At 46.6% G+C, this 19,605-nt stretch overlaps 1 protein-coding gene across 2 annotated transcripts; it reads left to right on the forward strand.

The window, feature by feature from the left end:
• Positions 1 to 4,416: 4,416 nt before the first annotated feature.
• LOC149460714 (uncharacterized) lies at positions 4,417 to 18,534 on the forward strand. 2 transcript variants are annotated; one of them, XM_089679283.1, is made up of 8 exons: positions 4,417 to 4,505; positions 13,187 to 13,239; positions 13,327 to 14,124; positions 14,218 to 14,289; positions 14,376 to 14,441; positions 17,126 to 17,190; positions 17,288 to 17,353; positions 17,730 to 18,534. In XM_089679283.1, exons 3-8 carry the CDS (start codon positions 13,422 to 13,424, stop codon positions 18,015 to 18,017), a joined length of 1,260 nt encoding a protein of 419 aa, XP_089535409.1. In that variant the 5' UTR covers positions 4,417 to 4,505; positions 13,187 to 13,239; positions 13,327 to 13,421; the 3' UTR covers positions 18,018 to 18,534. The 2 variants fall into 2 exon arrangements, with proteins under 2 accessions (XP_089535409.1, XP_089535410.1); XM_089679284.1 differs by lacking the exon at positions 17,288 to 17,353.
• The last annotated feature ends 1,071 nt before the right edge of the window (positions 18,535 to 19,605 follow it).

Raw genomic sequence — 19,605 nt, forward strand, 5'->3', positions numbered from 1 at the left:
GGCACCGCTCACCTCTCCTGTCAGCAGCTCAGTGATCTCTCTGGTGACTTCTAGAATCTTCTTCTTCTTTCTCTCTTCTATCAGGGAGGGAGGTGGAGGCAATGTGATGTCATATGATCTCCAGACTTCTCCATACGTTCTGGTGCCAAGTTTCCTCCCCTCAGGGTCACTGCAGGTGTGGAGAAAAGCTGTGTAAGAGGATATGGAGGAGAGATGAGGAGGAGATCCAGGAATCAGGAGAAAGGTCAGGGCAAGCAACAGACGAGCGCATCCAAGAGACCAAGCCGGGGTCACTACACAGAAAATCAATCCAAGGAAACAACAGGCAGGACGAGGAATAGCAAGAAGGAGCTGAGAGACAAATGAGAATATTGCTCAGCCAATGGGAGATGATCTCAGCATGACTTCCATCATGAAGGAGATGAGGGGGAGGGGAGGAAGTCACTGAAGGTGACCATAGATCCATGGAAATTCAGCTGGTTCAGCAGGGATCGCTCACATTTCCATCCATGTGTGGCCACTGCCGGATAAAAGCCACTCCCCCAGCGGCTGCAGCCAATAGCTTCAGTGCTGATCTGTGTATTCTGAGAGCGGAGGAGTCCCCCCCCATAGTCAAAAAAATGTTCTGCCCCTAAAGGGGTTAATCTGGGTTCCCACACTATATATGTGTGTATCATCATCTGCTAGCGTCACAGTGACTATGGAGGAAGAGGACGGACATGATGGGGGGTTACTGGGTGTAAATAGGAAATAAAATCTTATTACCTCCTCTGCTGCCACTTCCACCAATGTCTCCGCTCTATTTCCTGTCTGTACCTGACATCACTTTCTGTCTGTACCTGACATCACTTCCTGTCTTCCATAGAGACTTCCTGTCTGGGTAGAAGTGATATCCCCACCTTGTGGAGCTCAGAGGAACTGCAGCCCCGAGAATCGTCTGGTAGTGTGACCCCGGCCTTGGTCTATGTGTTCAGCATTCTGACTGTTCTCTTGTCATATTTGCCCTTTATATATCCTTTGTGGGGAAGTTACAGACCTGGGTTATCCAATCTAATCCACATGATGGCAATCAGCCTATAAAATCCTCCATTACTCAGCAGCAATGTCCCGAGGCTTCCATCTCACACAGTATAACAAACTATTGACATTATTGTCTGCCTGGGGCCATGGCTGGAGCTGGAGGTGACATGACAGATCCTCATCTACAAAGCTTAGTTCACACTGTAGTGATACAGAAATATATATCTATGTGAAGATAAATACAAGACGATGATATCGTGAAGAGGGATTTAGTTGTGAGAATATTGCAGATATACTCCATTTGTAGATATCAAAGTTTCCATCTGAAGACATTGTATGAGGGATTCCTAGATCACAGATGAAGAGTGTAGACTGTATAGTAAGAACCCAAATCCATGGCACTGCTCCAACCTGCAGCTCCTAATGACCACGGACCAATCAGATGACAGCACCTGTAGCCCATCTCCTCTCCTCTCACACTCTGCAATCAGCTCATTCTTCATATTTTATTGTTGATGATGAAGTAACTGCATACATATAGTCTCCTCCCGAACCTCACTCCCTGAACACGTTCCACCATAATGGGCTTCTACACATAGAGTAGTCTGAGGAAGAGGAGACCGCTCCTCCAAACAGGTCAGCCATTTGAGGGTCCTCTGGTGATGTGGAGATGATCCGGCTATGGCAGTGGTCTGTGAGTATATATTTCCTTGGATACAATAAAGCTGTGATTTTTAGTATTGTACTAGGCTGGTCGCCCTCGTTTTCCTCGTCTGTATAGCACATTGAGTTGTGTTTGGGCTACTCTATCCTTGTGAGCAATCCTAATGGGGTGAAATGCAGAATCAAATATGAAGAATGGGCTGACTCCTGTGTGGGACTCTTCATCTTCTTGTAGATGGTCTGGTCACAGATCTCAGGAGAAAACAGGAGAGATTGGATGTGATGAAAAACACCTTCCAATGGAGAGGATTTCCATCAGAATGATTGAACCTCACTCCGCAAACTATAGACACAAATCAGGAATAAAGGACAGAGTGTTAGAAGGAATGTAGGGGTTCCCTTTGTGACCTGGTATAGTTCCCTGAGATTTGATGAGATTATCCAAGAGAAATGGAAGAATCCTTATTATGAGAGTGTCATGAATGGGGGTGCCAAAGATTCGGGTAAGAGGGAGGCCAGCTGACACCCAAGGTGTTGTCCTCCATTATGTTTCCTTGGCAATCAGTAGATTGTTGCTAGAACCCCCCCATGTTCCCCGGTCAGAACACAGGTAACAGCAGTACAACAGCATTCACACTCTAATATCCCATGGCTACCACCAGGTGTCAAGGACACAAGCCCAGCTACCCAAGGTGTTGTCCTCCATTATGTGTCCTTGGCAATCAGTAGATTGTTGCTAGAACCCCCCCCATGTTCCCCGGTCAGAACACAGGTAACAGCAGTACAATAGCATGCACACTCTAATAGCCCATGGCTACCACCAGGTGTCAAGGACACAAGCCTAGCTACCCCAGGCACGGACCTTGTTTGGTGTAGTAGGAAATGAAGGCAGAACTTGATTTCGGTAGGACAACCCTGCTGTGATATAGTATTCACAGCCTGCAGTACCTCTGGCCACCACTATAGGGAGATGTCACCCAGATCTATCTGGCTGGCCATACACAGACGGATACAAATCTCACATACAATCTGGTGTATTCGATGGGTTGGGGGAAGTCTAGCAATCACCACAGACTTCTGATATTCCTCAGACTACCTCCCAAGCTAGAATCCTTGTTATCACTTTTCCTACTGCCCATGCATACCCACACACACCAGACTCACGATGTACGACAGCATGATTAACCCCCAAACTCCGGTGCTGCCACTAATCTATTCACCAAACTCAGGATAAGATATACAATGTAATATCTAATAACATTCAGAACCCCCGAGCTGCTGTTCCCACATCCAGCAAATGGTAATTAATAATTAATGGTGCTCCGCTGCGCTCAATCACAAAGACTCCTCCCCCTTACTAGTGCGTCATTATAATTGTGTAACATTGTGCTATAAACAGCTGTAACTCCAATCCACCTCCTTCATTTGTGATACTAAATATCATCTCCCTACAGAGCCACTTACTAGAACATCATTCTAATGACATAAAGCCATATACACTGGTAGACATCAGATCTGACAACCACCAACTTCATTTATGATTCTTCTTCTATATATAATAAAAGTAAACTCCCTACAGAGCCCCCAACCCACAATGTGATAACAGGTGTAAGCAGTGTGGGAATACTGGGGTCGTAGTCAGCACATCAACATGTTATCTGTGAGGCTCAGCGAGGTGACAGATCATTCATCCATATCTATGTCTACAGGGATGTCAGATCATTATTGCCATCTAGGTGTTCATTCCTCCAATCTTCACACTCCAGAGCCGACTATTCAGATTTATAAATTGTGACCATTTGTCTTCTACTGACCACTAAATGAAGAGAACACTGTATCTGTAATACTGAACATTGAATTCCAGGAATATCTGTCATATCATGCCACCTTTACAGGGGATGTTACATCCCACCCATTGTTGGTGTCCTCCATGTCTATGGTCACCTTACAGAGAGTATCTGAGCTATGTTCCAGAAGGTTCTGCCAACATTCCATACCAGACCCCTATCTGAGCATGCCGGCCAGGAAACAGGAGAGGGGAGCGTGCAGATTCCACATCTTACACCATGACCTCAACATGGGGGGGACTTGCCAGGGGGGGCACCCCAGGAAACACCTTGTTCCCATGCTGACAAGGACAAGTGCCTCTTGGTAATCCTACTTAATCACAAAAATATAGATTGTAAAAAAGAAAACAGTTTAAAAAAAAGTCCCATGATGTAGATCAATGTCTATCATGACGTCCAACAACCACCGAAAAAAAAAATCTGATGACCAAATGTGAAAACCCAACTCGCTGAATGACAGATCCCTGACCTATCATCTGCAATATACAGGAAGGGGAGGGGATAGTGATGACATCATTGCCCAAATCTGGGGGTCAGGAGCCATTTCCACCCTTTACTCTGGGCTGGGGGGCTTTGTATCCATATACCAGATGTTCTACAGGACTAAATCTGCAATCAATGTTACTGCAAAATCAAAGGGGCCAAAACCCCTCCCCCGAGCAGTCATATATTTCTGTCCCCCTTGGTGGGAGTGGAGGTGACCCCTCTATAAGGATCTACAGTCCATACACACCCAGCACAAGGCCGGGGTCACACTACCAGACGCTTCTCGGGGCTGCAGTTCCTCTGAGCTCCACAAGGTGGGGATCTCACTTCTACCCAGACAGGAAGTCTCTATGGAAGACAGGAAGTGATGTCAGGTACAGACAGGAAGTGATGTCAGGTACAGACAGGAAGTGATGTCAGGTACACACAAGACTTTCAGTGTGGAAGCGAAGCAGAGAGGAGACGTTCCTGGAAGTGGCAGCAGAGGAGGTAATAAGATGTTATGTTCTATTTACACCCAGTAACCCCCCCGTCATGTCCTTCCTCTTCTTCCATAGTCACGTCCGTCCTCTTCTTCCATAGTCACGTCCGTCCTCTTCCTCCATAGTCACGTCCGTCCTCTTCCTCCATAGTCACGTCCGTCCTCTTCCTCCATAGTCACGTCCGTTCTCTTCCTCCATAGTCATGTCCGTCCTCTTCCTCCATAGTCACTGTGACGTCTTTTATCTCCAGCAGATGATGATACACACATATATAGTGTGGGAACCCAGATTAACCCCTTCAGGGGGAGGAGTTGATGATAATATATTTGCCCCCAAAGCTGGCCTACATGGTTCAGTTTTATCGTTCAGCCAGCGGGATGAGTGAACAACCTGAAGCAATCCCCCCATCCACACATTGGAGGTGGATGGGGGAATCCTCCCCGCTGCACTCTTGTATTCTGACAATGGGGGGACTCCTCCGCTCTCAGAATACACGGATCAGCACTGAAGCTATTGGCTGCAGCTGCTGGGGGAGTGGCTTTTATCCGGCAGGGGCCACACATGGATGGAAATGTGAGCGATCCCTGCTGAACCAGCTGAATTTCCATGGATCTATGGTCACCTTCAGTGACTTCCTCCCCTCCCCCTCATCTCCTTCATGATGGAAGTCATGCTGAGATCATCTCCCATTGGCTGAGCAATATTCTCATTTGTCTCTCAGCTCCTTCTTGCTATTCCTCGTCCTGCCTGTTGTTTCCTTGGATTGATTTTCTGTGTAGTGACCCCGGCTTGGTCTCTTGGATGCGCTCGTCTGTTGCTTGCCCTGACCTTTCTCCTGATTTCTGGATCTCCTCCTCATCTCTCCTCCATATCCTCTTACACAGCTTTTCTCCACACCTGCAGTGACCCTGGGGGGAGGAAACTTGGCACCAGCACGCCGCCAAATCCATCCCCACCATTAGGGGCTCTGGAGACAATTGTCTGCTATTTACACTCCGTTCCTCCGCACGTCACCTGATCACATGACAGCTTACTTCCACAGATTCCGGACAGATTTCTGGATGGTAAAGGTCAAAGGTCACTCTTCAGTTTAGGAGAGGTAGGACGCACCCAAGAACAATGATTTGGTTTGCATGGGAGCCTCATATAGAGGACCCCTCAAATCCCCCCATCCAAATGTCCCTCCATCCAGAATCTATATGTTCTATGACATCACACTGACCTCACCGCCCCTCCCCCCAATGTCCCTCTATCCAGAGTCAGAGAATCCTATGACATCACACTGACCTCACAGCTCCTCCTCCCAATGTCCCTCCATCCAGAGTCTATATGTCCTTTGACATCACACTGACCTCACAGTTCCTCCTCCCAATGTCCCTCCATCCAGAGTCAGAGAATCCTATGACATCACACTGACCTTATTGCTCCTCCTCCCAATGTCCCTCCATCCAGAGTCAGAGAATCCTATGACATCACACTGACCTTACAGCTCCTCCTCCCAATGTCCCTCCATTCAGAGCCAGAGAATCCAATGACATCACACTGACCTCATAGCTCTTAGGATGTGGGGGGCCCTTGGCATCCTCAGTAGCAAAGTTGAACTGCTTGTCATGTGTTGTATGTAATGATGCCATAATTGACAAATTTTTAACCTATGGAATGTGGGGGTCCTGTGGGGGGAAATTATACCTCAGACTGAAGTGGGGCTTTAATAAAATGGGGACTTGAAAGGTAAGGTGAGGAGGATTCTGGGAATATCATTTGATTTTACTATTTGTGTTCAGATCTAGAGTTTAAATAATCTATACCGGACGAAGGTATGTTTCCCTACACACCATCTGGCCAATTGATGAATCTAAAATATATAACCTTTACTCAAACATATAAACAACGTATGCTCAGCTGTAATTGATGGCTTTATATAATCCCATTTTAGATGAAGTGACGGCATACAAGGAGGTCCTGTAGTTTGATCAGAAGCCTATCAGCTTGACTCTATAATCTCTGTTAAGGAAATGGAGTTCCCCCCCCTGGACAAAACTAATTGGATTGTATAATCTATCTTGTTACATATATGTAATATGGGTACACTCATCCACAGGCCTGAATGTCATCCTCTCGTGGATAAGCCCCATACATCACCATATCCAGAAAAAATACCTCACTGTCTTGAGGAATGCAAATGATGCTTTGTAAAATGCAGTACAAACCTCTCAAAAAAAAGGGAGCGGAGTGAATATCATGTGCATTGAAAAAGTGCTCCCAAAGAAAAAAGAATCTCTACGTTTCACTCCAGAAAACAGAGCTTTGTCAGGGATACAAAGAACCAAAGTAGGTCACATAGTGGGTGGAAGTTGTGCTCAGCTGCACACGGTGGCACAATGGCACCTATCATTTGTTTCACCTCTATATATAGAGATGATCATCAAAATGCCCCCCCCCATCACACACAAAAGGAAGGAAGGTAAATCCTTCATTTACACCATGAGGTGCCCTTGATCCTAAACGGAAGATCCATTCTGCAAAAGACATTTATCTCGGCCCCCTTTTCTAGGACCCAGATTATATTTGTCAATAATCCAAAAGTCTAAGAGATCCGGCTTACCATCATGTTGTTGTATCATATGTCCTGCTACTGGTCTACCCTTGTTTGGAGCAATATCATTCACATGTTCAAGAACTCATCTCCTAAAGGGGCAAAATGCTTTTCCTACATATATTAGGGGGCATGGGCATTTTAAAGCATAAATCCCCCCCTCTGCGCTGCAATTATAGCAATCTCTTATTTTAATAATCTCCCCATTTTTAGGTGTAACAAACTCCTTGGTATTGCTGAAGAAAGTCCGTGCCTTACAGTGACCACACCTGAAACTACCTTTTGGTTTCTCAGGCAGCCAAGTGTGTTTCATTGATGATTTAGAGGTTTTTTCTAGATGACTATGTACTAACATGTCTCTCAAATTCCTCCTCCGCCTGTAGGTTATCTTGGGGTCTGTAGATAGGATCTGTGATAGATATTTGTCCTCACACAAAATGGTCCAATATCTCTTTATGATGTTGAAACTCTGCCCTGATTGATTTGAATATTTACCTATGATACGCATCCACTATTATGTTTTTCTTTTCTTTTTTTTGTATAATCTGTTTTTATTAAAGATTTTAAAAATAGAAGGTAAAGAAACAGTAAGGATAAAGACACACAGAAACATATAGGGCAGATATCAATATTAGAAAAGGTTCCAATAGCAGACCCAGCGTACAATGATGTAATACAAGTATAGGTCCAGCACATGGTACAGTACAGATGACATGCCACATACCCCCCACCCGCTGTCATGGCAGCGAGAAGCTGCACAAAACTTATCACCCATAGATCTGACCGCCACGCAGGAGCTACGTCTCTGCTCGAGGCCAGCCAATCTCAGGGCGAAGGATCAAACATGCCCCCCCCGTATACTTCAAGCTTCAAACTTAGACAGTAAAAATACCATTATATAGCACAAAGGGCATTTGCAGAAACTCAGCACTCGTGTGAGAAGGTGGAGCATATAAAAATAATCCAGAGAAAAGAAAAATAAAAGAGGGGAACAAAAGAAAGAGTACTATAGGCCGTATAGGGCCAGTAGAATAGGAATAGTAACACAGGATTGAGGGCACGATGCTCATGCTGAAACAGGAGGGGGACAATTCAGGGAGCAGAACCTTGGAGAGACCCACCACATGGTAAGCTGGCCATAGAGTTTCTGGGTCTAGGCATGCAGAGGGACACCAGCTGGGGGAGGGGGGGTCTGGAAGCCCAGATGGGGGACCCAAGGAAAGGATTGAGAATTGTAGAGAGCCCGTATCTGGAGGAGAGTCAACTGGGTCCTCTAATTCCATAGAGTAGTACAACCACCCATCCCAAATGCCATGAAATTTCTCAAGGTTGTTTTTGACAGTATGGTTCCAGCGTTCGGCCTGATAGACCCTTTCAACCTCTTGCTTCCACTCTGCTACTGTAGGGCATCTACTCTGCTTCCATAGGCATTAGCAGCATTCAAAAGATGCAGAGTAACACTATGTTTATACGTTTTGATTGAGGAAGGGGTGCCATGAAACAGATAGTGTAGAGGGGTGAAATCAATAGGTTGAAGCGTCGTTTTCTGGATGCAGGGGGAAATATCCCTCAAAAACTTTTGAATCTTGGGGCAATGCCACCAAAGATGTAAAAAGGTGCCTTCCTGAGGACACCCCTGCCATCATCTATTATCAGACCCAGGGAAAATCTTAGCTAGCCGAGAAGGTGTCCTGTACCACCTAGATAAAAACTTATATCACGACTCTTGTGTTTTGAAACTAATGGACAAAGCATTGTAGTAGCAATTATGGCAAACCAGAAAACTCCGGACATGGACTTGAGGAATACAAATGATTTATTAAAAACAGCGCTGTTTTGACCCAGCCGGGCACAAGCCTGCAAAGCTGAGTGAGTTATAGAAAACTTCTTACAAGCGTATATACCAACGATTACGTCACAATATATACATTCCTCTTTCACTTCCTATATTTTCAACAGGGTTCCTAAACTCTGCAGAATAACCTTGGACAGCAGCTGCAGATAAGAATACCAGCTACGAGCCGGTACACAGTATTCACAGGAAATAAGGGAGGAGGGACTATGAGCCAAAAACCTTGCAAGCAGATACTGAAGTGTGGGGTCTTGTGAGCTGCTATGGTGTATGCTAAAATATTTAAATATTACCAATACTGTGTGGTAAAATCGATACAATAATGAGATTATCAGAAAAATTGTGTAAAGCAATATGAGAAAATGAGTGGTTCGCTTACACTATACACATCATCATACCATTGTGTCATAGAAAATAAAGTCAGAAGTGGTGTCGCGCTCCACTACCAATTGCAAAAATGTAAATAAATAAATAATAGTCCAGCTTCAATAGAGTGTATATTATGCACACTTTCGAAGCTGGACTGTTATTTATTTAATATTTATTTATTCACATTTTTGCAATTAGCAGTGGAGCGCGACACCACTTCTGACTTGCAAGCAGATCCTGTTAGGAATGTTACGGTTTAAAGGGGAACTCTGCCATATCTGGGTGCTACCACATTCCCCCCCTTTGATGCTATCGTAGCGAACGTTTGAATGAGATAAAGTATCACCAATTAACCACTAACTACCCAAATCATAAGGGTCTAAGGGCAGACTTACTGATCTTGGACAGCTAGGGGTTGATATTACCACATGGCCATTACATGGATTGCAGTCTTACTATTGAACAGCTGGATAAGCTAGGCAAGGACTAAAGGCTAGCGTCATGACTTTCCTCTCCCCATGTTCCCCATGCTACACAACTCCACTGAGGACAGTCATTTCAGAATTCATTATTGCAGCCATTTCCTCGCTTCCCTAAGCAAATATACTTATCATTTGCCAGGTACTCCCTTTCCCATTCTAACCCCCCCGCAACCTTTCCTGGGGGAATAGGTTAGGTTAATAGCAGAGCATACATCAAAGATCCGGCTCGCAGCAGCATTGGGATTGGTTATCAGGGTACGGTTTATCAGCTTGCCTGTGGAGCTGTAGCTCCATATGGTCACCCAGGTTTTAGTGGGTCTATAGGTGGGGTCATAACAGGTTACCTGGTTCCCTACCGTGCACATTGAATAAGTTGTTTCATTATGTACACAAGTGTCAGTCATTGTTCCCTCACCTTGATAATGAGAATGCCATAGTAACATTCTAGTGGTTACAGATCCTACTCTTGTAGTCTCGATACATGGGTCACATGATCTGCCCTCCCCCCTATCGTTCTAGTCAGGGTTATTACTATGGCTACCAGCATTTTATTAAAACATTTTTATCAGGCATCCTATCGGTGTATATTCCCATCTTGTGCTGTGCATTGGCCAGTCAGCTTCCAGTTGTGACTGGAGCAGAGCTGGAATTCTTCCTTCTGGTCAGATGTAACCTTTTCTTCCACCATGCGTAGACTCAACAGCTTCCAGGTATGTGCTGAGAGCAGGGCTGGAGTCCTTCCTTCTGATCTCTTTGGTCAGCTTCAGCTTTAAGGGGTCTTGAGGGTCTGCTTTACTCAGCCAGGAATCTGTAGTGATCCCACAGATTCCTGGCTGAGCAGCTCGCTTTGCTCTGGAGTGATGTATCCAGGGGGTCACCTTGGCCACCTTGATGGCTGTGGGAGTGGATAGCAGAACAGTGTAAGGACCTCCATCTGGGCCCTAAAGGGATTACGCTCCACTCCTTTACCCACACTGCATCTCCTGGTGCAAAGGGATGGACGGGGTTGGACAGACGTATGGGGAGTTTCTCTTGAACCCACTTCTCTATATCCTGCATGTTCTCCCCCAACTTCTGTAACAGTTCATGGTTCACCACCCTTCCTATCTGGTGTAAGTCTCCCTTGATACCTCCAATGATGGGTGGGGGCCTACCATATAGTACTTCAAAAGGGGACAAATTTGTCCTCTTGTTGTAGTACTCCAGATTCTCAACAAGGCAATGGGCAGCATCAAGGTCCACTTCATTTGGGTTTCCTGACAGAGTTTTGCCAGTTGTAACTTTAGGGTGCGGTTCATTATTTCCACTTTTCCAGATCTTTGAGGCCTGTATACGGTGTGTAGTCTCCAAGTGGTCTTGAGTATGGCTGCAAATATCTGAAGGCACTTGTGAACAAAGTCAGAACCATTGTCTGAGCCTATGGAGGAGGGATCTTCATATCTAGGGATAATTTCCTGTATTAGGCATTTGACCACTTCTCTGGTAGTTTCAGTTCGTATAGGCCAGGCTTCCACCCAGCCTGAATAGGTGCAGACGGCCACCAGCAGATATTTATATCCTCCTGAAGGGGGCATAACAGTGAAGTTGACCATTAATTCTTCCATTGGTGAGGTCCTACTGCTTGTGCTCTTGGAGTTGGTACAGGCCCTTGTCTTGGATTGTTTCTGGTTGATTCCACACATCTACTGGCTGCTGCTTGTGATTGCGTGTATAGACAGGGAATGTAAAAATATCTCTCTAGGGCCTTTTCAATGGCTGTTTTGCCTGTGTGTGTTCGATTGTAGAATTCTGTCACTAATTCAGTTGCTACAGTAGCTGGAATGACAATTCTTCCATCCAGCAGTTGATACCACCAGTCTTCCTGTACTTTCCAGGTTCAGTCTCTATCCATTCTTGTTCTGCCTTTGTATAGATTGGGTCCCATTCAGAGAGTGGTATGAGAACAGAGGGGCCATAATCTGTTGTGGGGACCGCTGAAGTGCTGCCTCTTTGGCTGCTTGATCTGCTTTTCTGTTGCCTTTGGCCACCTGGGAGTCTCCTTTTTGATGACCCCTACAGTGTATTACTGCAACTTCCGAGGGGGCCCATACTGCTTCCAAAGGTTCTAGTATTTCTGTCCCATACTTGATGCTCTTTTCCCTGGATGTGATGAGTCCTCTTTCCTTGTACAGGGCTCCATGAGCATGAAGAGTCAGGAAGACATACTTAGAGCCCACATAATCATTCAGTCTTAGGCCTGCAGCTAGTTGTAACACTCAGGTCAGGGCAATTAATTCCACTTTTTGTGCAGAGGTCCCCTGTGGTAGGGCTGTTGCCTCAATCACCGTTTCCTGTGTGACCACTGAATAACCGGCATAGTGGATTCCATCCTTTACGAAACTGCTGCTATCAATGTAATATTCAACATCTGGCTTTCCCAAGGAACTGTCTCTCAAGTCTAGCATAGACTTCATCCATTACCTGGAGGCAGTCATGTATTAGGGGTTCTTTTGAGGTGGGGAGCAGGGTGGCGGGGTTCAGAGTGTTAGTCTCTAAATGGATTTGAGGATTGTCACACAGCATGGCCTGGTATTTGACCATCCAGCTGTTAGTAAACCAGTGATTTCCCTTATAATCCATCAGTGCCTGAATGTGGTGTGGAACTCCTGACACAGATCTCTTGACCCAGTGATAACTTGTCAGCTTCGGCCACCAAGAGGGCTGTTGCTGAGATAGCCCACAGCCAAGGTGGCCAACCTTGAGCTAGTGTCCAGTTTGGAAAGGTACGCCACTGGCCGACATTTTATAAAAAATTTTTTTTCACAACTCTGAGTTTATTAAAAAAGTCATATAAGGACACTTTTTGTTGGGGAATATTTATTTTTTGAATATTTTTTGATTATTTTATTCTTATTGATTTTAACATATGATTGGTGAAACACTGTGGTCATCTAGTAAGAAGGAGCGCTGCCTTTTTTTTTATTTATATGCACACCTGGTTAAGGGTTAGGTGAGCTGCTTTTCACATTTGCATATTAATTTGCACATTGATTGGTTGATTGATTTTTTTGTGGCTCTGTCCATATTCTAATTATCTTAATGTGGCGTTTGTCTGGCCAAACCTAGTATTTCTTCCTCTAGACCTGTTAATGTATCACCTCCCACGTTGGTTGTGTTGGCATTTTTTACTTGGCTTTGGGGTTCCCCTCAAGCAGGCCCTGGGCTTTTTCTGGAGGCCATATGTCTTATGTCCTTTTCCCCATTGCAGATTTTGTAATACTTTGCCCCCCCCCCTCCATCCCAGGCCAAGAGAGCCATTTGGTTGTCTTGGTAAGTGTGGCCCCCGCCAGGGCATGTGCTGTAGTTGGAGCCAGACACCTATTGCCCTTCTGTCTTTTTTCTCATTGCAGGATTTTGACGTATCTGCCCCCCCTTGGGCCAAGAGGGCCAGTTGTTTCTTTTGGTAAGTGTGGCCCTTCCTGCAGGGCATGTGCTGTCTTTGGAGCCCAGACAACTGACCCTTGCCCTTATGTCCCTTTTTCTGTTGCAGATTTTCACACTAACACACGGACATCCCACCACTTAGGACCTGCTGCTTCTGCTGCAAACAGCACCTAGTCAGACTCACTGCCCACTTGTCCTCCCATGGCACCCCCAAGGAGGCAAAGAGTCCAGGGTTCCAGGGGGGGTCATGGTGCCAGGGGGGATACTAGGCCCCCCACTGGCCATGATGCTAGGGGGGCTACTAGGGCCCAGGGGTCCACTAGGGCCAGGGGGGCCATGGAGGGCCGGAGGTCTGGCTATGATATGAGAAGGTCACAAGCTGGTGGCAGAAGGGGCCAGGCTTCCTTCAGAGAAGAGGCAGAAGCTGAGCTGAGTACCTCCCCTGGGTCTGATGCCTCCCCTTTGAGCCCAGGAGAAGGGACATCAAGGGCAGGCAGAAGGTCCCGGTCCAAGCCCAAGTTTCCACCCTTCTCCCGCGATGAGACCTGGGCCCTGGTGGTTGCTTATGTAGAACGGGCTGAATGCATCTCGGGGCACAGGCCCTCCCGCAGTGGTCAGGCTGCAAAGGACCGTCTGTGGAAGGAAATCACGGTGGCCGTAAATGCAGTGGGCAGGATGTTACGCCGGAACCTCAAGAACGTGAAGAAGCGTATGCGTGATCTGAGGCGGAGATTAAAGGAGAAGCTGACTCTGTGGGCTCAGCAGGGACATGTTACAAGGCATGGGGTGGACCCTGACCATCTGCAGGTCCTGTCTCAGACAGAACGGGCACTTCTGCCAATCATCAGTATCAACACGATTTTTGGGGAGAAGGCTCATGGAGATACTGATGTTTGCCACAGTGGTAAGTACACTACACATGTCCATATTGTGTCTTCAAAGTTGTGTTATCTTTTTAACATTTAACATTTGTTGTTCATTTTGTCTTGTGTTGTAGCAGCCCCAGCCAGCCCATCAGAGGACAAGCCAGAAGATCACACATACACTGATCCAGAGGTGTTCCCTCCTGGTAAGTACTCATTGGGAATGCACCCCGTAATGTTGAACAGGCTGCTAGAACATCAAACATCTCACATGTCAATGTCCTATTCACAGCACAACATCAGGAGGAGGAGGAGGAGCGGCTCCCCCCACTGCAGTCAGGCCTGGAGGAAGATCTGGGTATGTATTAATGTGCTTGTCTACAACAATCATAATCACTCAGGATCAGCCAAGGAGCATCCTCTTAGGAATGCAGAACAAACCATTGCTAAACTCTGTGTGAACACAAATATATCTCCACAACACGCTGCATTTCTGGGGTTCCTCACTGTATTGCACTCAAAACCCTAGAGAAATCAATGTGAAAAACTGTTACCACACAGAAATGTGTCTAATCCCTGCCAAATGTCTTGGGACCAGTTTCCCCGGATCAAGAAAAGCAGGTAACCCCACCAAACCAAATGGGGGAACTAACTGATGAGAGCAATAAAGTTCCAAACATCACTAACTAGCTGACATCTCCTGAGCGTTCCAAATCAGACTCGTCCTCACAACTTCACAAGTTCTCTCAGACACAAAAACATTCCACGCATGTAAACACATACATGTAATCTGACCGACGTCAACATGCTCAACTCTGACAGTCCCAGAATATCCAATGTGTTTGGTGTTTAGTGACATCATATATCATGCCTGCTCAATATACAGGAAATGATCCACTACAGGGACCCATCACCTCCCAATCGTGCCGCTCACCTTCAGGTTTGAGCCACACAAAGGGAAGGTCAAACACACTTTGGTCACCACTATGGGTGGCAGAACTGGCAACATTCCTCCACTTCACTTGGAATCAGTAAGTCTCATTTTAAGGCCGCAGGTCTCTAAGCAAATCCTTTTTAAAAGTAAAGACCAAAAGAGCTCATGATTGTTTACATTTCCATTCAATGAGTTTATTGGCCCCTTAAGGATGCTGATTTCCGGAGTAGTGTTTAACCACTTGTCACCCGCACTGTAGCTGTCATTTGGCTACGGTCTGGGGAGGGCATCAAATGACGTCCTCCCAGAACATGCCCTCCCACACGCCCCTGGGGGCACACACCCAGCCATCTCAGGGGTCGCTGTGTCTTACGGACACAGCTGATCACATGATGTGGTAAAAGGCCAATCACAGCGGCCTTTTACCACGTGATCACGGCAGATCACCGGTAAATGCAGTTGCCGGTTATCGGCTGCACTTTCCTCATGCTGTCACAGTGGGAGGAAAGTACTGCAGATAACCGACAATTGGCAGAGGACGGATCGGCACCGATCACCAGCTCACTGATTATCATTGACCTGATGATCAGAGCCCAGCAGTGCTGCCAGTCAGTGCTGTCTATCTGTGCCACCTCATCAGTGCCCATCAGTGCTGCCTATCTGTGCCACCTCATCAGTGCCCATCAGTGCTGCCTATCTCTGCCACCTCATCAGTGCTGCCTATCTCTGCCACCTCATCAGTGCTGTCTATCAGTGCAGCCTCATCGACACACATCAGTGAAGGAGAAAAATTACCTGTTTGAAAAAGAGAAACAAAGACAAAAATTTTTTGATTTAAAATTTTTAGCTCTTTTTTTTGTTTATAGCACAAAAAACAAACCACCCATCAGAGATTAAATACCACCAGATGCAACCACTATTTGTGTGAAGAAAATGATAAAAATGTCATATGGGTACAGTGTTGCATGACCACAATTGTCATTCAAAGTGTGACAGCGCTGAAAGGTGAAAATTGTCCGGGGCAGGAAGGGAGTCTAAGTGCCTGGTAGGCAAGTGGTTATAAAAGCTGTGCTGACACTGCTGGCAGTGATGTCTAGTGGGCCCCGCTCCTGACTTGTTTCATCATGTGATCTGGGACTTCAGCATAGGAAAACTTGAGGTCAACATCAAGAAATGTAGCTACTCACCCAATCGTGAAGTTCCAAGTGACAGCGACCATTTTGCCTTTGCTCAAAATGTAGAGGCCAAATCAAATACATACTTATCCACCGAGAATCTTGGAATTTAAGTCATCTAAAGCCCAAAAGGCATCATAAAGACTAATCTATTGTTCATTGACAAATACACTATATTGCCAACACTGCTGGGATGACTTCCTTTCCGCACACATGAACTTGAATGGCATCCCAGTCCTAGTCCGTAGGGTTCAATATTGAGTTGGCCCCGCCCTTTGTAGCTCAGCTTCCAATCATCTGGAAAGGCTGTTTAATGTTTTTGGATACTCTGAGACTGCCACATGAGTTCATTATTTTCTTTTTCACATTGAGTTTGCAGGAGGTCTGCGGTTTAAAAGTGATTAAAGGAGTTTTGGATGCATTGCTCTTGATCTCCTCAGATCCACAGTTCTATCAACAATTCCTTTGGGTGCATTTACATGCATTTGGTTTTGGAAATATTTTGGGGAACATTTAGATTTGATCCGACCCCTTTTTTTCCCTGGGTGACCCTTCTATAACCTATTGAATCCTTTTTGAAATGTTGCCTTAATGACAAATGTTATATCTTTTGCTTTAATGTTTGAAGCCCATGGTCAAAATGGCTGCAGTAGCTTATGGGCATAATGGAGCCATCCTAACACATCTGCCTCCTTGTTTGGCAGGAAAGGTGGCCCCTCATTCTTGTGGCCCCTGCTCCTGAGCCTTACCATGCCTCTTTCTACTCCCTACCAGTCTCCTGGGCTGTGGCTGCCAGTGTCCTATTTGTCTGGATAAACTTGGGTGAAGAACATACCAATGAGCAATCCCTCAAACCTTGGTCACAAATGTCACATCATACATACAGCCTAACTAGTATCTGTTACTAATCAGCATCTTGAACTCTATTTGCAGATCATCTTTTGCCCCTGGAGGCCCCAGCTGTTGGAGTGGGAGAAGAATCTGCATCTGATGTTGGGGTACGGGAACTGCTGTAATGGGGTGGGGATGTACAAATGCATGTTGCATGTGTATTTGGGAAATGTCATGCATTGTTTTTTTTGTTTTGTGGTGGAGGGAAGTTCAGGCACTCCAAACTTGCATGAAATGCCGTCACCTCCACCTGAGTTGCCTGAACATCCGGTAAGAGATGCTAAAGATGTTCTCCCTAATGAGTCACCCATTTAGAGTATAACTCCGTTCCTGGCTGGGCAGGATTTGGCAACGTGATGTGTAACTTACTTTTTTCGGATCCTTGCTTAGTCAGGAGCTGGAGGGAGTGATGTGCATGTGACAAATCAGCAGGAAGGTATCAGTCTGGGTAAAGATGCCAAACCATTCATTTCAGTCAAATGTTCATCCAGTGTAATGTGTCAGGGAAAGGCATTCACCAATTCCTGGTCCTAGGGGTGGGACAAGAACATGAGCTAGTGTTTGGTGTCAGACGAGCCCCCTGTCCTACTGTACACTTGTGCTGTGTGTTAAACACTCTTTCATTTTTTTGTTTTTCTCCTTGCAGCCAACATTGGATGCGGCTGGATTGGCACCCCGTCCACCTGGACCCAGCCCCCTTCTCACGCTTGGGGAAAGGCTGGTGTTCAACATGGAGAGATTATGGGAGCAAAGGAGGCTTTCTAATGCATCCAGTAATATAGAAAGGTTACTGGTGCTCCAACATGAAACCCTGCTTGGACTTGTCACTGCGGTCAGGGATCAGACTACAGTGTTGCAGGACCTTAGTCATGATATCCGGGCCTTATGTCAAGCAGGGGCTGACCAAAATGCACCTTCGGCCAGAGGCTTCTAACCCCTGTGCAGTAGTAGTTTGGGGCCAATGCCAAGGTTGCCACAGAGTTCCCCTGTAGAAAGTTCCCGGGAAGCAGCAGGGGAACAAGCTTTGGAGGTGCCAATTCTGGAACTATCCACTCTGGAGCAGCCCCCTCAAGAAACCCCACCGGAAGACCAGTATGCCTCCTTCCCCATGGATCCCTCTTCTGCACCTTCCTCACACTCCCCTTGACCACACCCCCACTTTCACACCCACTCCCCTTGTTTCTACACGCCCCTCCTCTCAATCCCGTTTCCACCCTTACCTTCCACGTCCTGCCCACTCTCCTCAGCCCTCAAATGCCCCGCCCCAAATTCTCCCTGTCTTCAATTCCCCCCATTCAACCTCTCCCCCTGCACTCCCTCCCCACCACTCTTTCCCAGCCCCTCCACACACTGTACCTACCCAACCCTCACACCCTCCCCCTCTGCAGCAGCCGCCTTCTCCTCCTCATTAATTTTGTATGTTTTTTGTAATAAACATTATTTGGAAAGTAGCAGAACGTGTCTTTCAAATTGTCAACAAGGTGTTTGGGGTAATAATGGTGGCTTGGTCATGTTGGGAATCCAACACAGGGGCTTTTCTGAGTATGGCTACCAATAATTCCAAATAGCGAACACTAAAAAAGCAGCACTTCAGAAAGAAAACTAAAAGGTGACCCTTCCAGAGGCATTGGTGGTTAGACTCTTTGGTCTTTCTGCTGTTTTCACCTGGTGGTCTGTCCTGCAAATAGTTTTAGCTGTTCCACAAATATGTTCCCTGTGCTACTTCATTGACACACACTATACAAGAAGTGTGTAAATATCCAGGACACCAGGCGTGACACCAGGACACAACTTACACACAGTAAGCCTGCCAAGGAATGCTAGAGACACAGAAAAGTTGGGAGAATAAGAAGAAGGCCTTCTGTTGTTTGGACTATCATTATGCTTCACTAACTGGACCCAGACTAAGTTTGCTTTACACCCCATGTAACATCTTGTCCTGAGATTGGTTGGGGAGCATAGGTGTCAGGAATTGCGGCGCATCTCCCGGCGCACGCGCACTTGCAACAGCTCACGCCGGGACACAGGCACTAGGTCCGTAGCTGACAGGACGCCGCGCATGCACAGTAGGAGCCGCGGACGTGCCTCGGGCGGCCAATGACAGCCCCGGGGCGCATCCTGGCCGGCCAATGACAGTGCAGGGCGCACTATTTAAAGATGCCCTGCACTGTCCTAAATTGCCGCAAGGTCTATCTGTGATCCTGGAGTTTCTGCTAGGTCCGCCGTCCTTCTCACATCTGGCTCTCCCGGTACTTGCATACATCCCCGGAGGCTCCCTCTGCCACTGGTGCGCCTGCTCGGAGGTCGTGACCTGGCCCTGGTCTGTTACAAGTCCATCCCCACCATCAGGGGCCCTGGTGAAAGCACAGACCGGGGCTTAGACTCCACGCTCTGGGTAGGTCTGTCAAGTGGGCAGCCTGAGGCACCACCTGGCAGATCATAACAGTACCTTGCGGCCATGACAGAGCCAGGAAGAGGACCGGTGTCCCTAGAGGATATATGTCAGCACCTGGCAACTCTGA

The sequence above is a fragment of the Staurois parvus genome, unplaced genomic scaffold (genome assembly GCF_062004578.1).
Source record: "Staurois parvus isolate SC_StPar_1 unplaced genomic scaffold, SC_StPar_1.0 ptg000221l, whole genome shotgun sequence".
Taxonomy (NCBI): Eukaryota; Metazoa; Chordata; class Amphibia; order Anura; family Ranidae; genus Staurois; species Staurois parvus.